Source organism: Saimiri boliviensis, chromosome 21 (genome assembly GCF_048565385.1).
Source record: "Saimiri boliviensis isolate mSaiBol1 chromosome 21, mSaiBol1.pri, whole genome shotgun sequence".
Lineage (NCBI taxonomy): Eukaryota > Metazoa > Chordata > Mammalia > Primates > Cebidae > Saimiri > Saimiri boliviensis.
In genome coordinates this window covers 4,327,069-4,345,809 of record NC_133469.1, presented here as the reverse complement: position 1 = coordinate 4,345,809, position 18,741 = coordinate 4,327,069, and the positions used below count along the sequence as shown (strand labels likewise).

Genomic DNA, 18,741 nt, shown 5'->3' with positions numbered 1-18,741 from the left:
CAGGGAGACCGAGACCCAGAGGGGTCACCCCGAGAGCAGGTGGCACAGCTAGGGTCAGATCCCAGGCCAGGCTCCCCGACTCTGGCTGCTCCTCTGGTGCAGACTGACTGGGGGCTGTGGTGGCTTTGGCGCTGGGCCCTGAAGGTTGGGTGGGCTTGGATTTGGGGAGGGGACTCAGATGGGAGCTGGGCTGGGCCAGAGAGGGTTTGGGGGTGGCGGAGGAACGGTGCCGGGTTAGAGCTGAAGTTCCCGGCCACTCACCCACGGTCATGCCGTCCATGTAGCGCTTGATGATGTCAAAGGAGTCCCGCAGATTCCCTTCCGTTATGTCGAAGATGATGTTAGCCTGGCTGGCAGGGTGTGGTGGCGTGATGGCACGTAGGAAGATGATCTCTGCGGAGGCGTGGCACAGAAGGCTCAGCACAGCCTGGCCCCTGCGCCAGCCCCAGCCTCAGCCCCAGGAACTCACCCTCGAGGAAGGAAGACCTAACCCAGGGCCCTTTCACGAGGCAACATCCATGAAGCCAGAGTTCCCCGTGCGGGGAGGGGTCGGGGTCTGGACCTTCCAGTATCATAGCCTATCCCTTTTGATCACTGGGGAAACTGAAGTCAGGAGAGATTTCGGATCTTCCTGGGGGTCACAGAGCTCCTCAGAGGCAGGGCTGGTGAGAAGTCCTTAGTCATTGAATATTCATAAAGGTGGAGACAGGAGGAGGGAGGTGAGTTCGGAGACAGAGGTAGAGAGCAGAAAGGCCAGAGGAGTGCGCTCCTCTCCCATCTACAGTGCCGTGGGTCGGGGAGCCACTGCTGAGGGTGGCCTGGGCTGTCTGGGGACTGGGGGCTGTGTCCATTTCCCAGGTCAGAGAGTGAAGCAGGGCAGCCCTGGCTCTGGGCTGTCTTGGGGGGAGTCCTGTCTCTAGGCCTCAGTTTCCTCATCTGTAAGGTGAGGAAAGCAGCTGGCGGGGACCCACTAAAGGTCCTTTCAGCACTCAAGGTCAGGGTCTGGATTTCCTGGGCCCAAGCTGCTGGCAGGTGTCCCGGCGGCACTCAGCTCCCTGAGATAACCAACACTCAGATCGGCACTGGCCGGAGAGGCCGCAAAACCAGCCCCCGGGGATTTACGAAGGATTTCTGTGTGGTTTGGTGAAACCCCATCATTTTGCAAAAGGCAAATACCAGTCAGTTATTTTCTCTGACCCAAGTCTGTGACACCCTGTGACAATTCAGCATGGCTCCTTTTCAGGAGGAGCAAGCTTAGAGGGGCTGGGACTGGGGACCACTCCTTGGGCAACCACAGGCTGGGGGAGCCTCTCCTTCCCCCCACCCCTTCTGCATGGCCATGTCATGGTGCAAACACTGGTGTCCTCATGGGTGGCTCAGTTGTATGCCTCCCCTGAGAGGGCGGGAGGACTCCTTAGCACCATGTCCCCAGAGCCTGACACAGAGGGGCTCTGTCCACAGCTGCTGAATGAACTCATCACGGCAAGCTTCTCTGCAGGCGGAGGATGGAGATTCCCCAGAGGGCAGGGGTGGCTGGGGACCAGGCACTTGGGCAGCACAGGCCGGAAGCGAGGTGAACAGCGCCGGGCTGCAGCCACAGCGCTCTGCCAGGCTTGGGAGCCCACAGCCCCGGCCCTGCTCCAGAGAAACGGTGCAGTGATGGCAGGCTACGCATGTCTACACTGCATGCCGGGAGCTTCCTAGAGAGCCAGGCTGGGGTGCGGGAGCACTGAGTGGGTGACAGCTGAGCCTCCTGCTTCCATCCCAGCCCCACCGTTTCACCTGGCCCTGGGTCCACGAAAGCCCGTTCCTACCCATGGCGGGCTCCCAGGATGATGTTTCTATGCGCAAAGCTCATCCATTGCAACCTTCCAATGGTTCTCCCAGAGCCTGGGGGTTGAAGCCCCAACTCCGATTTTAGCCTCCTCTATCCTTCCAGCCCACGTCTTGCCAAGCCTCTACCTCTCCAACAGAAAACCTCGGCTCAGGTCCTGAAATGCCCGCACCGCCCCACTACCTCCAGACCCCCTGGCCCTGTCCTGCTCCACTGGGCACCCTCCTCTGCCCTCCCCCTCTTTCACTTGAATACCTCACCACCTCACAGAAGCCCTCCCTGATTCTCCAGCGCTGGTCACGGAATCAGCGCTTAATGGCTGTCTGCAGAATGACAGTTACCCATAAGAAACTCTCACCCCGAACGGAGAGCCGAGAACGGGCCACAGGCTGCTGTGCAGGGTGGGAGTGGGGGGACACAGAGACAAAGAATGCTCTGCATTTCAAAGCACGCGACACATCTTACAAGGAATGGCTCCTGCCAGCTGAGCCCTCAGCTGAAGCCGAGGGAGGTCCCAGGGGACCCTGGCACCCCCACACCCTTCCACTCACCTTCGGGTCGGCTGAACTCACGGAAGGTGGGCAGCGAGACGACCGTGTGGGAGATGGTGTGCACCGGGTCGAACACGCATGTGACATCGTTGGGACGGCAAGACTTGATGCAGCGGACCGTGTCTGTCTTCTCCTGGCGCAGCCTGCGGGGAACCACAGTATGCGAGGCTGACGGGGATACGGGGCCCGAGGTGCAGGGAGGAGGAGCAGATGGCCAGGCCAGGGGCCTCTGTCCCAGAGACGGCTCCGTCAGAGAACGACAGTGGTCTCTGCGGCCCGGCTGCTCTGTGGGGAGGCTTCACGGCCCTTCCTGCAAACTGCACCGGGACCTACAGGCCACAGACACCCTCCGGCTTCCACCTGCCCTGGCTGTGGATAAGCACAGGGTGGAAACTTATCAGCTGCACGAACTGAGCATCAATATCTACAACTGTAAAACAGAGTCACAGGCTCACATGCCCAACAAATATGTTTTGAGTGCCAGGTGCCAGGTGCTAGGGACACCAAAGTGAACAAGGGACACATGGCCCCACCTTCTCAGAGCCCACAGTGAGGTTGGGCAGCAGGATAGTAAACAAAGGAGCAGACAGAGAGTGCCAAGCTCGGTGCCCAGCACAGGGAAGTCAATTCCACATCACCACACAACAGGGAGGCAGAAGACGCTAATGTCTACCAGAGGTCTGGGTTCCAGCTACTGTGCTAGACAGACTTTTTATTTTTTAAAGATGGAGTCTTGCTCTGTCGCCCAGGCTGGAGTGCTGTGGCGCGATCTCGGCTCACTGCAACCTCCGCCTCCCAGGTTCAAGTGATTCTCCTGCCTCAGTCTCCCAAGTAGCTGGAATTACAGGCATCCGCCACCACACCTGGCTAATTTGCGTATTTTTAGTAGACACCGGTTTTCACCATGTTGGCCAGGCTGGTCTCGAACTCCTGACCTCACCATTCGCCCGCCTCGGCCTCCCAAAGCACTGGGGTTACAGGCTTAAGCTACCATGCCTGGCCACTAGACAGATTTTTTTTTTTTTTAATTTACATTTTTCTTGGTGCTGTGACTCGGATTTTTAAAGCCTCTTGATCATAAGATAAAACACAGATACAGAATTACATGAAATGAAAGTATAGTTTAACGAGTTATTATAAGGCAAACACCTTTATAATCACCACCCAGGTCAAGAAAGAGAATGTGGACAGCTATCAGAGGCCCTGCGTCTCCCAGGCAGAGGTCAACCCCTCCTGCATCCCGAAAGTAACCCCCAGCCTGAGATCAACAGCAGTCCCCTACTTGGGTTTCTTTAGAGTCTTCCCACATAAGTGTGCATCTCTAAAGACGATCATTTAGAGTCATCCGTGAGCAAGTTTTTGCTCTGCCTTTTAAGCCCATTTTAATCTACAGATTTCTTCTCCATTCTTTTCTTTTTTTCCTTTATTGAGAAGGAGTTTCTCTCTTATTGCCCAGGCTGGAGGGCAATCGTGCGATCTCGGCTCGCTGCAACCTCCACCTCCTGGGTTCAAGCAGTTCTCCTGCCTCAGCCTCCCAAGTAGCTGGAATTACAGGCATGCGCCACCAGAACCAGCTAATTTTTTTTTTTTTTTTTTTTGAGACGGAGTTTCGCTCTTGTTACCCAGGCTGGAGTGCAATGGCGCGATCTCGGCTCACCGCAACCTCCGCCTCCTGGGCTCAGGCGATTCTCCTGCCTCAGCCTCCTGAGTAGCTGGGATTACAGGCACGTGCCACCATGCCCAGCTAATGTTTTGTATTTTTAGTAGAGACGGGGTTTCACCATGTTGACCAGGATGGTCTCGATCTCTTGACCTCGTGATCCACCCGCCTCGGCCTCCCAAAGTGCTGGGATTACAGGCTTGAGCCACTGCGCCCGGCCCTTAATTTTTTGTATTTAGTAGAGATGGGGCTTCACCATGTTGGTTGGGCTGTTCTTGAACTCCCGACCTCAGGTGACCCACCCGCCTCAGCCTCCCAAAGTGCTGAGATTACAGGGGTGAGCCTCCTTGTTCAGCCTCCTTTATTTTTCATACAATTTATCTATTAAAGAACCTGAAGAATTTGAGCTGTCGCGTTTCCTACAGTCTGGACTTCGCTGATTGCATCCTCATGGTGAGGTTCAGTGTGTTCCTCTGTCCACTGGATTTCCTGGACATTGGCAGCTGGAGGGCTGACCCCACGCAGGCCCAGTCCCTTTGGCAAGATGGTAGGTGGTCATGTGTCTTCAGTTAGGGGCACACAGTGACTGGCTCCCTCTCTGTGACGACTGCACCTATTGATGCTCAAGGCCTAGACCCACTGATTCGTGGAGGATTGCAAAAGGCTGATAGTCTGGTTCTACCATTTCATTTCCATAGATTAGCTGGAATACTTCCGTAAAAAGATGTTTCTTTCATGTGCTATTGTTATTTAATCGCCAGGAAATAGCAGGTCAATACTTAATTCTTTCCTTGAATTTTCTAGGACAATAAACTAACTAGTTTTCAGGATAATAACCTAACTAGTTTTCAGGATTCTTTCCTTGAACTTTCTAGGAAGATAAACAAAGTAGTTTTCAGGATGGTAAACTAACTAGTGCTCTATCATTCTCCAAAGGATTTTTTTGGGGAAAAAGATCGGTATAAACTCATGATTGAAGCCAATCTCATGAGGTTTGATCTGCGGCAATTATCCTTGGTTGAAACTCAAATTTTCCCATCTTTTGCCAGAAGGAAAATGAAGCTGGCTCCTGGGTCCTTTTGACCTAGCCTTCCTAGTCTGAAATCTTTCACAGCTTCTTTGTTTTGTTTGTTTGTTTGTTTGTTTGTTTTTGAGGCAGAGTCTGGCTCTGTTGCCCAGGCTAGAGTGCTGTGGCACGAATTTGGCTCACTGCAACCTCCACCTCCCAGGTTCAAGTGATTCTCCTGCCTCAGCCTCCCAAGTAGCTGGGATTACAAGCGCCTGCCACCGCACCCAGCTAGTTTTTGTATTTTCAGTAGAGATGGGATTTCATGTGTTGGCCAGGCTGGTCTTGAACTCCTGACCTCGTGATCCACCCTCCCCGGCCTCCCAAAATGCTGGGATTACAAGTGTGAGCCACTGCATCCAGCCGTCTTTTACAACTTTCTTGCTATCTGATGTGACAAGATGATCCAGCCTCATTTTACACATTTACTGCCCAATCAGCCATTACTCCAAAAAGTTCTGGATTTGTATTTCTGTTTTTGTTTTTTAGTGAGAAATGACTTATCAAGACAACAGTCTGGATACTAGGGAGGCTCAGTGCTACTGGGTTGGTCATTGTTTCTAGGCATCTTCAGTGGACATTCAAAAAATAATATACACCAAGAGTTCCTATTGATACCCAATTCAAAACAAGGACCACATGGTTTTTAATTAATCTCTTCAATATTACAAAGGAATATTCTTTCTTCCACATCAGAATCCTGGTCCTCAAGGACATAGAGTATCCCATCATTATCCCACATCACCTACGCAGTAGTCCCAGGATAACGATTCTAAAGTTACCATGACTAACATAATTATTGAAAATAATTGATATGCTCTGCCTATTCTGCTCACAATTTAAAAATAAATGTGCTATGTCAACATTGTCTGAGCTCTACGGTAATTCATACTGTACTCTTTTTCTTATAACAGTCATTTAATTGTAGTTCTATAAGTGACTGTATGTTTAATGCTTGCATAGTTTGTGCTCTTTGTACATGAAAGTCATTTTTGCTAGGTATGAAATTCTGGGCTTACCTTTCCTTGAGTGTCCTTAATTATTTTCTTTTAGCATAAAGTATTGCTGTCAAAGAGTCTGATGAGAATATAGTTTTCTCTAAGTCACTTACTGTTTTTGTCTAAATGTTCATAGTTTATTTTTTCCTCCTTTTCTATCACCCAGACTGGAGTGCCATGGCATGATCTCGGCTCACTGCAACCTCCACCTCCCAGGTTCAAGCAATTCTCCTGCCTCAGCCTCGAGTAGATGGGATTACAGACACACACCACCATGCCTAGCTAATTTTTGTAGTTTTAGTAGAGATGGGGTTTCACCATGTTGGCCAAGCTGGTCTTGAACTCCTGACCTTGTGATCTGCTCACCTCAGCCTCCCAAAGTGCTGGGATTACAGACATAAGCCGCCATGACCAGTCTTCCTCCTCTTCTTTAAATTACAATAATTTCACAAAAATGTGTCTTGGTGTCAATTGTTCTTGTTGATATTCTCAGGTCTGCTGTGTATTTTTTCAATGTGGAATTTCACATCTCTTTTAATTTACGGGAAATTTTCCTGAGACCATTTATAGTACTTGCCCCCTTGTTTTCAGCATCTTCTGCAAGGAGACCTATCATCTAAATGTCAAATCTTCTCATAAATTTTGAATATTTGTCACTTTTTCTTCAAGCCTTTCATCTCTCCTTTCTTGATTTTTGGAGCTTTCTGTTCTTTTCAATTTCTATTTCTCTGTTTATTCACTTTTGTGTTCCTTCTAGTTTAGTCTTTATGTCTGAAATTTTTAACTTTTTGTTTCTTTGGTCTATTACTTCATTTCTCAGTTTTTTCTAATTCTGACTTCCATTTTTCTTTCTTTCTTTCTTTCTTTCTTTTTTTTTTTGAGACAGTCTTGCTCTGTTACCCAGGCTGAAGGGCAGTGTTGCAATCTTGGCTCACTGCAATCTCTACCTCAGGGGTTCAAGCAATTCTCCTGCCTCAGCCTCCCAAGTAGCTGGGATTACAGGTGCCTGCCACCATACCCTACTAATTTTTGTATTCTTAGTAGAGACAAGGTTTTACCATATTGGCCAGGTTGGTCTTGAACTCCTGATTTCAGGTGATCCGCCTGCCACAGCCACCCAAAGTGCTGGGATTCCAGACACGAGCCACTGTGCCTGGCCCCATTTTTCTTCTATGTTTTGCTCATTTTCTTAACACTTGTGGTTTCCTTCAAGACAGAATATTAGAATTTTCATTTATTCTGGGCATGTCTTTCTTGTGCGCTTTCATTACGCAGAGGGATATCATTCTCTCTTTTTCTGCTTATAATAACTGTGCATTTGTTTGCTAGTGCTGCAGTAACAAAATACCACAGACTGGTTGGCTTAACCAACAGGAATGGATTGTCTCACGGTTCTAGGGGCTGAAAGTCCAGGATCAAGGTGTTGGCAGTTTGGTTCCTTCTGAGCCCTCCCTCCTTGGCTTCTAAAACTCTGACTTCTCGCTGTGTCATCACATGCTCTTCCCTCTGTGCATGTTCATGTCCTATGTCCTATCCTCTGTTTTTGGAGACAGTCTTGCTGTCACCCAGGCTGGAGTCCAGTGGTACGATCTCGGCTCACTGCAACCTCCAGTTCCCAGGTTCAAATGATTCTCCTGCCTCAGCCTCCCGAGTAGCTGGGATTACAGTCATGCACCCCCACGCCCAGCTACTTTTTGTATTCTTCGTAGAGATGGGGTTTCACCAGGTGGGCCAGGCTGATCTTGAACTCTTGACCTCCTGATCTGCCTGCCTTGGCCTCTAAAACTGCTGGGATTAAAGGCATGAGCCACCACACCCAGCCCCTAATGTCTTCTTATAAGGACCGCTGTTGAACTGGATTAGGGCCCATTCATATGCTCTCACTTTTACCTTAATTACCTCTTTAAAGTCCCTATATCCAAATACAGTCATGCTCAGAGGTATGGGGGATGAGAAATTCAACATGTTAATTTGGGAGTGCTCCTTTGGCAGGAGATGCTCCTTCTGCAGGAGATGCTTCTTTGGCAGGAGTGCTCCTTCTACAGGGAGTGCTCCTTTTGCAGGGGAAGCTCCTTCTGCAGGGAGTGCTCCTTCTGCAGGGAGTGCTCCTTTTGCAGGAGATGCTCCTTCTGCAGGAGATGCACAATGTCTCTTCTGTAGGGGAGTGTCTCTTCTGTAGAGGAGTGTCTCTTCCACAGAAGGAGCACTCCCTGCAGAAGGAGCATCCGCAGGAGGTTTCAGAGGAAGTACAGGGCTACTGACACCTTGATTTTGGACTTCCAGCCTCCATAACCACAAAATGATACATTTCTATTCCTTTACACCACCCAGTCTATGGTACTTTGCTACAGAAACTAACTCGTGGAATTTGACCTGGATGCTTTGGGGTTGATTATCCTTAGAGAAAAGAGCTTTCCTGCAATTTGAGAGTCTATTTCAGTTGTCTCCTTGACTTTGCAGAGCTCACCTCCTGACTTTCTTCCACATGTACCTCGACGTTTTCTTCCCACGGTCTCTATGATCTCTTTCCTACACAATTTTCTGTTTCATTTCCAGCGGTCTCTCCCTTGTGTGAGACCCTGACCTCAGCGGGAGCTGTGGTGGCTCAGTTTCAAAAGCTCCCAAGAGCAAGACTGCTCTGGCCCCTGCACCTCCCATGTGCTCTGTGCACACTCTGGCCCCTGGAGAGAGCAAAATGCCTCCCAGCTTCAGGTGCTGTTCACCGAAGCGCCTACTGCACTTCCTGGGTATACCTGTCGATTATTTTGGGGTTCTGCCACTGCTTCCCACTGCTTTTTCCAGCACAGATGCCAAAGTCATGCAGGTGGGTCTGAACTGCATACAACCATACCTTGTTTAGTTGTAAATGTTTTCCATGGAGTTTTATTTTCCTATCTAGTTGTCTGGGTGTTTTTTGGTTGAGATCCAGAGAGCTTCAGAAATGACGCATCTGAATCTTCCCAGAGTCTCTATGCTACACCTTTTGCATATCTTTTTTTTTTTTTTGAAATAGAGTCTTGCTCTATTGCTCAGTCTGGAGTTCACTGGTGCAATCTTGGCTTACTACAACCTTCATCTGCCAGGTTCAAGAGATTCTCCTGCCTCAGCCTCCTGAGTAGCTGAGATTACAGGTGCATGCCACCACGCCTGGCTTATTTTTGTATTTTTAGTAAAGATGGGGTTTCATCAGGTTCGCCAGGCTGGTCTCGAACTCCCAGTTTTCAGTGATCTGCCTGCCTTGGCCTCTCAAAGTGCTGGGATTAGAGGCATGAGCCACCACATCTAGCCCATTCTACATATCTTATTTCATTTCAGCCTCACAGCCCTTTCGCCCTGAGCACACTACCTCCTCCTTTAGCTACTAAGATATCCTCTTCCGGGTTTGGGAATTGCAGAGCGGGCTCTGTGAGATGGGGCTGGAGCAAAATCTCACTCATCCAGCGACACTGCCTCTCCCCAGCATTTGCTGCAGGGAAGGACGGGGGTTCCGAGCGCAGATCCCAGCCCACGCTGTGTTTGTGTCCCAGCCCCACTGGAAACCACCGTGGAACTTTGGGCAAGTTCCTTCAGCTCTCTCTCTCTCTCTCTTTTTTTTTTTCCCAAGATGGAGTTTCACTCTTGTTGCCCAGGCTGGAGGGCAATGGTGCAATCTCGGCTCACCACAACCTCCGTTCACCAGGTTCAAGCAATTCTCCTGCCTCAGCCTCCTGAGTAGCTGGGATTACAGGCATGCGCCACCATGCATGGCTAATTTTGTACTTCTAGTGGAGACGGGGTTTTTCCACGTTGGTCAGGCTGGTCTCAAACTCCTGACCTCAGGTGATCCGCCTGCCTCGGCCTCCCAAAGTGCTGGGATTCCAGGCGTGAGCCACCACGCCTGGCATTTCTTCACCTCTGTGCCTCCCTGTCCTCATTGTGGAATGGGGATATTAACAGAGCTTGCCTCACTAGGCTGCAGTGAGGGGTAAGCAAGTTACATGCTTGCAACAACACGGGTCTTACGGTTAGCACTCGATGTGTTACCTGTTCAAGTTGTTATTATTATTATTACAACAAAAATCACCCTTGTTACTGTCTTTTCTCCTTGGGAGCTTGATTTCCTAGTGACACAGCCAGGAAAGCACAGGTCTAGGACTCAAAAGTGATGTCAGCCTCCACATATGACCTTAGATCCATCCAAGCTCTCTGAATCTTCATTCCCATTTCAATGAAGAACCACACGAACACCAAGTTACCTTCCAGTGAATGAAGAAACCAACACTCACACACATGAAGTGCCTACTCTGTATCAGGTGCTGCCTGGGGCATTATTTCATGCCCTCTTCAAAACCAATCATGAGGTGGGCCTTGAGGCTCTGAGAGGCTGGCGACGTATCCAGGGTCACAGAACTAGCAAATGGCAAGAAGGAAATTCAGCCTCCTGCTCTTATTTTGCTTTTTCTGCATGGTCTACTCTCTCAGCAGCATGATCTGGGAACATGGCTAAGGCGCCCCGCGGAGCTGCGGGGCGGGGTGAGCAATCCGGTACGCATGCGCAAACCGCAGTGGGGTCCCAAAACGCAGCGGGGCCCCTTGGGAGGCAGGGAGTTCCACAAACAAGGGAGAGTCCCCTGGTGGGGATGCTGCAGAGGACCTTCTGGCAAGCTGTGGAAGGTCACTGGGCAGCCTCCAAAGCCCGCGAGGTTCCCCTACCTCTTCACTCTCCTACGCACCTGGAGGCAAAGGGGTTCCTTTTGCCCCAGTCATCTGGCCCATGACAAACAGATGCCTGAATAGGACAAGAATCCCTGCTGCGGCTTGCTGGCTTCACAGAAGAGACGTTATTTATTTATTTATTTATTTAGAGACAAGAGTCTCACTCATGTTGCCCAGGCTGGAGTGCAATGGCGTGATCTTAGCTCACTGCAAACTCTGCCTCCCAGGTTCCAGCAATTTTTCTCCTCCGCCTCCCGAGTAGCTGGGATTACAGGCACCCGCCACCACACCCAGCTAATTTTTGTATTTTTAGTAGAGACCGGGTTTCTCCATGTTGGCCAGGCTGATCTCAAACTGCTGACCTCAGGTGATCTGCCTGCCTCGGTCTCCCAAAGTGCTGGGATTACAGGTGTGAGCCACCAAGCCCGGCTGAGGAGATGACACTTGAACCAAGCCTTAAAAATGCTGGCCATCCATCCATCCATCCATCCCTCCCTCCCTTCCTCCCTCCCTCCCTCCCTCCGTCCTCTGTCCATCCACCCACATGTTAATGCAAATGTTAACTCAGCAACTTCTTCAGGCCAAACACTGCAAAGCTGCCAAGAATACAGAAATTAACCAGACCCGATCCCTGCCTTCAAGTGGAGGCGTTAAAAAACAGCCACAACGCAGTGGGTAAGTGCTCTGACGGAGGAGCCTGGGGCCGGGGAGCTCAGACTAACTGCCCTGAGGCGGTGGCTTCTGACCCAAGTCTGCAAGGAGAATGGCAGTTGGCAGGGGGACAGCATGGCACATACCAAGGCCACAAGAAGGCAGGTTCAGGGAGGGGCAAGGCACCCCGTGGGGCCAGAGCAGAAGCACACGGAGGAGCTGGAGTAGGGCAGGCGCAGCTCAGAGGGTGGGAGACGCCAGATCAGGCCAGACCCCCAGCGCCATTCCAAGGAGGCTATGCTTCATCTGCTAGGAAAAGACAACCATGGGGGGTTCTAAGGAAGATGAGAGCATTGTAACCAGACTGGTCCTTCAGAGAGGCTCTTGGGCTACAGCTTGGAGAAGGCACTAGAATATGGGAGACCTGAGGCCAGTGCAGACCAGCCACGATCAGAGAGAGGGCCGAGAGACAAAGCGGAGAGGGCCGAGGGGAAAAGGGCTTGTGTCCCATGGCACACTCATGGCTGTCTCAGCGTGACGTGTGGGGCTCATTGTACGTCCAGGTCCGTCCTCTCCGCTAGGCATCAAGGTGGGCATCCCCCAAACCCCGCTTACATGGAGTGCAGGTAGAACCTTAGGCCCCTGCAATCATCTTTACTTGACCCCACTGGGGTGTGCTGCCCTCCCAGCTTGGATTTCTGCCTGGAGACCATGTCACCACAGCGTCATAGCCACAGAGATGCTAGTGACAGAAGCCAGGACTAGCAGAGTCATCTGTTCCCTGAACAGACATTGACAGAACACCTTCCACATGCGAGGTGTCTTGCCAGGAGCTGGGAATACCGCACTGAATCAGACGGACCTGGTCCCTGCCTTCACAGAGCCTTCTGGAAGGTGGGGAAGACAAACGTGAAACACGAGTCAACAGGAACCGCAGCCTGTTGCCAGCACCATGAAGGAAAGGTGTCATGAGAAAGACAGAGAGAAAACAGAAGCCAGGGATGGCAGGGAAGGCCTCTCTGAGGAAGGCACGTGAGCTGCAGTGTAAGCAACATTCAGACCAAGGGTGCAAAGCCCGGCAGGGGCCCGAGGCAGCAGAGCTTGCAACGCGGCTCAAGGGAAGTGGGCAAGGGCAGAACAAGAGAGGCCAGGCTGGAGATTGCGTGCAAGGTCTAAGTTATGCATGGCCTGTGGACATCTTGACATCTGGAGGCCTTAACCTTCCTTCCATCAAATGTGAAGGAAGCCAGGAAAGGTTTCAGGCGGAGGCTGTGAGATTGTTCCAGCTGCTAAGCAAAGAATGAGCAGTGGGGGAGGTGGAAGGATGCTGGGAGCAGCAGAGGAGAGAGCCGACTGGCTTGGGTGCAGGGGCTGGAGGGAGGCAGGTGGTTAAGGCCCTTAGTGGAGGTATTGTGCAGAAGGCAACAGCCAGAGCTGCGGAGTCAGTAAACCAGGGCTTCGATACCAGCTGCAAATCACTTGCCCTCTCTGAGTCTTTATGAGGATGACCACTTGCCCAGCAGGACTGGTGTACGGCCTGTGTGGGGTCCCATGCATTGTGTGGGCCTTTGCCTCTCCCTGGCACAAGGCCAGGAGCCTTAGGCGGGGCAAACGACTTCACTGAGGCCAGAGCTGCCTCCTAGGAGCTGCCACCACATCCACGCTTCCCAGATTTGACCTTCTCATCCAGACAAACAGAGCCCAGGCTTCGATCTTAGGAGACAGCCTTCTTGTCTCAGCGAAATGCTCACCTCCGGGGATACAGCAAAGAACCAGGCAGGGGCCAGCAGACCAGCTTCCTCGACCTGGCGTGGCCACAACAGGCCATGCAACCTTGGCCAACCCTTCCCCTTCTCTCTGGGCCTCGGTTTCCGCACTGGTAAAAAGACAGGGCCCTCCACCAGCACCTTTATTCTTTGGGTTCGATTCACAAAGTGAAGACGAGTTAACACCTCTGAAATGGTGTGCCCGGCACGGCCTCCCTGTCAGTACAGACAGTGGGCTCTGTGAACAAGGACCCCCGAGCGCACACACCGCTCATGGGGAGTGCTCCTCAGTCAGCCCTCGGGGGTACCAGGCGGTGGCACCAGTGCCCGGCTCACCCCCCGGGTAACAGGTGGCACAGACTCCCAACCATGCCAAATAAAACCAAGGCACGCGAGGCTCACGGTGCGGGACGCTTGCTAAGACTTTATTATCGCCTCGGAGGGCGGGGTTAGGAAAGCGACAGGAAGGAGACCCCGCGAAGCGAGTGCTCAGAGCTCTGCGAACACAAAGATGAAAACGTTGGCCACAAAGGAGCTGACGGTGCCGTGGCGATGGAGATCCATCCTGACGGTCAGGAACAAGTCCCTGGGCTCGGGGATGGGCTTGGTGAGGGCCACCAGCCCGCTGTGGGGGCTCACCTTCTGGGTGGTGAAAAAGCCCTCCTGATTGCCGCCGGTGATGGCCAGCTGCATGCTGTCCCCGGGGACGGCACTGGAGGGGCCCATGCGGAACACTGCCGCGGGCACTTGGATGTTGGTGGGGAAAGAGAGGTGGTAGTAGGTTATTCTCAGAGGCAGCTTGGAGCACTCCCGATTCTCATGGCAAGGCAAGCGCTCACAGCGGCTGCAAGAAAAGTGGGCAGAGACAAGAGGATTAGGGCCGGTCCAGCAAGCGGAGAAACGGCAGAGCGCAGGGATGCGGGGCTGGCAGGCAGGGCCTCCCGCCGCCCCTCTGGCCGAGTCGGCCAACACGCAGGACGCCCCTCACTCACCTGCGGGAGGCGGCGTGGACCTCCGGGCTGTTGACTCAGGCACTAGCCTCTTCCAACACCCTCTGGGGTGCTGGGTGGCCAAGGGCTGTGCCCGGAGTGAGGTATCGGCAGAGTCCCACCCCGGGGCACTCCACAGGCACACCCTGCCCATCCCAGACCCTCGCCCAGACGGTGGCCAGGGCGACACAGGGCTCTCGGGTGGCTCTCGGAGATGACCCGTGACTGTCTCTGCCACTGGCAATCAGGGCTGTTTACCAAGCGCCCAGCTACTCCTCATCATGCATTCGCTAGTGTGATCACTGCCACCACACCGTGACAGTGGCTTCGTGCCATTTTTCTCATGCGGACACTGAGGCTCACAGAGAATGTGGCCTTCCTACTTCCCAAGATCACAGAGTGACTGAGGGAGCCATATCTCTGCTCAGGCGGTGCGGTGGGCTCCCCATACTAAGCCTTATGTTCCAGGCCCGGGACCCCACCTGTTCCAGAGAGCCAGTTCACGGCTTGGAATGGAAATGGGGACAGATCCCAACTTCCTGTGATAGAAACAGAAACAGGTCCTAACTTCCTGGGTGGACAGAGGGACAGTTCCTAACTTCCTGGGTGGACACAGGGACAGGTCCTGTGATGGTTAATACTGAGTGTCAACTTGATTGGACTGAAGGATACACAGTATTGATCCTGCGTGTCTCTGAGTCCGTGGGCTGGGAAACGCAGACCCACCCTTCATCTGGGTGGGCACCACGAATCGGCTGCCAGCCCGACTAGAGTATAAGCAGGCAGAAAAATGTGAAAAGAGAGACCGGCCTCGCCTCCCAGCCTCCATCTTTCTTCTGTGCTGGGTGCTTCCTGCCCTTGAACAGAGGACTCCACGTTCTTCAGTTTTGGTACTTGGACTGGCTGTCCTCGCTCCTCAGCCTGCAGATGGCCTATGGTGGGACCTTGTGATCACCTAAGTCGGTACTTAAACTCCTGTTTATACGTATCATGGAATATAGATGTATCCCATTTGTTCTGTCCCTCTAGAGAACCCTGCCTAATACAGGTCCGAACTTCCTGTGGTGGAGACAGAGACGGGTCCCAGCCTCCTGCAGTGGAGACGGGGACAGGTCCCAACCTCCTGCAGTGGAGACAGAGACGGGTCCCAACCTCCTGCAGTGGAGACGGGGACGGGTCCCAACCTCCTGCAGTGGAGACGGGGACAGGTCCCAACCTCCTGCAGTGGAGACAGAGACGGGTTCCAACCTCCTGCAGTGGAGACGGGGACGGGCCCCAACCTCCTGCAGTGGAGACAGAGACGGGCCCCAACCTCCTGCAGTGGAGACAGAGACGGGCCCCAACCTCCTGCAGTGGAGACGGGGACGGGCCCCAACCTCCTGCAGTGGAGACGGGGACGGGCCCCAACCTCCTGCAGTGGAGACGGGGACGGGCCCCAACCTCCTGCAGTGGAGACGGGGACGGGTCCCAACCTCCTGCAGTGGAGAAAGGGATGGTTCCTAACTTCCTGTACAGGATGAGCACAGATTCCAACTTCCTGTCACAGATTCCAACTTCCTGTCAGTCACAGATTCCAACTTCCTGTCACAGATTCCAACTTCCTGTCACAGATTCCAACTTCCTGTCACAGATTCCAGCTTCCTGTCACAGATTCTAACTTCCTGTCACAGATTCCAGCTTCCTGTCACAGATTCCAACTTCCTGTGACAGGAAGGAGACAGGCATCATCTTCCTGCGACAGGATAGTAACAAGTTCTAACTTCCTGTCACCAGACGGGACAGGCGTCACCTCCTGTGTCCTAAAGTCCTGGCCCGTCACGCTCTGCAGGCGGCTGCCTTAGGAAGCAGGGCCCGGGCGCTCCGGGAAGTCCCGCCCTCCCGGCTGTGTCGGGGCGCTCGGGGCAGGAGCGTGCCCTCCTCCGGGTCTTCCCTCACGCCCGCTTTGGGCTGTTTGAGTTTCCACGTCTCACGCCGGTGACGTGGACCTCACTGACATGTGACACGGATCGGGAGCGGGGGTCTCGTCCCCTTTCGCCCCCTCTTCCCGGGTGTGTCGGGGCTGACAGGAGGCCTCTTGCATTGACTCGGCTCGTGGCCATGCCAAACGCTTAGAAAGGACTGGCCTGGGAGTCGGGGGCACGGAAAGAAGGTGGGCACGGGCGCTGCTGGCGGCGGCCTGCCCCGGAGATGCCCAGCGCTCCAGGCGACCGGACGCTCTCTCCAGGAGGGCCTCTGAGGAGCGGCGACCCAGGCGGCAGCGGACGGGGGAGTGCAGGGGATCCCTTCCTCGGCCCCCCGCCACTTCCTCTGCCCCCCGCTCCACCGGCAGGAAGGCAGATGCCGGTGAGGACGCAGAACCCGTTCACGGCTCCACGGTGTGTGGTAAGCGGCAGGCGTGGCTCTCAACGTCAGCCTGTCTTATGTCAGAGCTTTGACACACACACACACACACACACAGACACGCACACGTGCACACAGAGACACGCACACATGTGCACACAAACACGCACACGTGCACACACGTGCACACACACAAACACGCACACGTGCACACAGACACGCACACGTACACACAGACACGCACACACGTGCACACAAACACGCACACGTGCACACACACAGACACATGTGCACACACACAGACACGTGCACACACACAAACACGCACACGTGCACACACACAGACACACACGTGCACACACACAGACACACGTGCACACACACAGACACGCACACGTGCACACAGACACACATGTGCACACACACAAACACGCACACGTGCACACACAGACACACACGTGCACACACAGACACACACGTGCACACGCAAACACGCACACATGCACACACACAGACACGCACACGTGCACACACACGTGCACACAGACACGCACACGTGCACACACGTGCACACACACACAGACACGCACACGTGCACACACACGCACACGTGCACACACACGTGCACGCACAGACACGCACACGTGCACACACACGTGCACACACACACAGAGACACGCACACGTGCACACACACGTGCACACACACACACAGACACGCACATGTGGCTTCAGGACCGGCCTGGAGGGGGCTGGCCGGCAGGTGGCGCTCGGGTCGCCCCGGTGGGATTTCTGCTTCCCCGCGTCCCCCAGCATGGCTGGGGTTTTGTCCTGCCAGAGGGAAGCGTTCACCCAGCACGGTGGAGGAAAGCAGCCTGAGGCGTGTGTGACGCCCTGGTGCAGCTCTCCCGCTCATCACACACAGCCAGCCCGACACTCCGCCTGGAGGCTCCACATCCGACCCCACAGTCATTCCTCAGGGCACCCCAAAACCTTCTCTGCACCAGGAGTTTCTGGGCTGGCTCCTTCTCAACAAAGGGCCCGGCCTGGGGCTCTCCGGCCCCAGCACAGGGCTCGACACCCACTATTTGCTTAGCAAATGCCTAATGCACAAATAAACACGTCCTTGATTTTCCTGGTAAGTCCTGGCTTCAATTATCCCACTTTGCTCTATTCAAACTTATTACAACACCAGAAATCGTTAACTACTCTATCTGGCAAACTGCCTGTCAGACTGGGAATGGCATAAAAATCCCTTTTAGCCAGTGTGTGTAGGTCAGGGACAGGCTGTCAACACTGAATCTATTACAGAGCAGGGCACAGATGAGCCTGCCTCGTCCCTGCCTGGCACGCAGGGCCTGGCTCCTGGGACTGTAGGCACCTGGTTCCCAGACATGTCCCCTTATCAGGCCATGCAGCCTGGGCCATGTCACACATTAGAGGGACAATGTGCTCCAACTTGCCAGTTCAACACATGTGACCCTGACACCCCAAGCTCTATGAAAATGATCCTAAGCCATCACACACCAGAGAAAAACGGCCCTCAAGACCCACGTCCTCCTCCAGGGAGTCACTGCCATCCCGGCCACCCCAGGTGCTTGTGGGCAGCCCTGTTGGCATTTTCCTGACTGTCACACACTCATTGTCCTGGAGACGAGCCCCAGGAACTGGCCAAGGGAGGGGGAACCTCAATGGCTCTGTCTCCACCACCATCCACCATGTTACACCCTCAGGCCCACAGCCGTTTGCTTGTGTCCCATCCCCGGGAAGCAGCCACCAAGGCCATCTGGGTTTGCTCCAGCTTTCCAGACCACAGGTCATCAGGGGCCAGCCCACCGAGGGGATAAAGAGGGTGTGTCTGGTCCCAGCGAAGGCTGTGGGACAGCTTTGCACATTTCCTCCTGTGGGTAGGACTGTGGCCGACTGGTCCTGTCCACAAGGCCGAGCCCTGTGGTTTGCGGCCCAGTTTCCTGGGTCATGCTCCAGTTACCAGCCCTCGGCCACCGGGACGCTCCCCAGATAGAAGCAGAGTGAGTGGAGAGAGAGACAGAGAGCGCCACAGAAGCCGACTCTGCTGTCCTGTCCGTCAAGGCTCCCGAGCGAGCCGTTCTTGCTGAGCTGTTAACCACAGAAGCGCTGGCCACGGGTCCCTCCTAAATACAGCTCTTTTAGATTTTAAAAATTGCTTTCTG

The 18,741-nt window shown here is 53.6% G+C and overlaps 1 protein-coding gene across 2 annotated transcripts in view; it reads right to left on the bottom strand.

Moving 5' to 3' along the window:
- FBLN1 (fibulin 1) overlaps positions 1-18,741 on the bottom strand; it is a 91,034-nt gene that overhangs the window by 23,307 nt on the left and 48,986 nt on the right. The window contains exons 15-16 of one of the 2 annotated variants that reach the window (XM_039462981.2): positions 2,386-2,528; positions 262-393 (exon numbers count right to left, since the gene is read on the bottom strand). In XM_039462981.2, the coding sequence (XP_039318915.2) occupies positions 262-393; positions 2,386-2,528 (275 nt within the window). Of the gene's footprint in view, positions 1-261; positions 394-2,385; positions 2,529-13,619; positions 14,066-18,741 lie in introns of those variants that run through there. The other variant, XM_039462982.2, reaches the window with a different exon arrangement.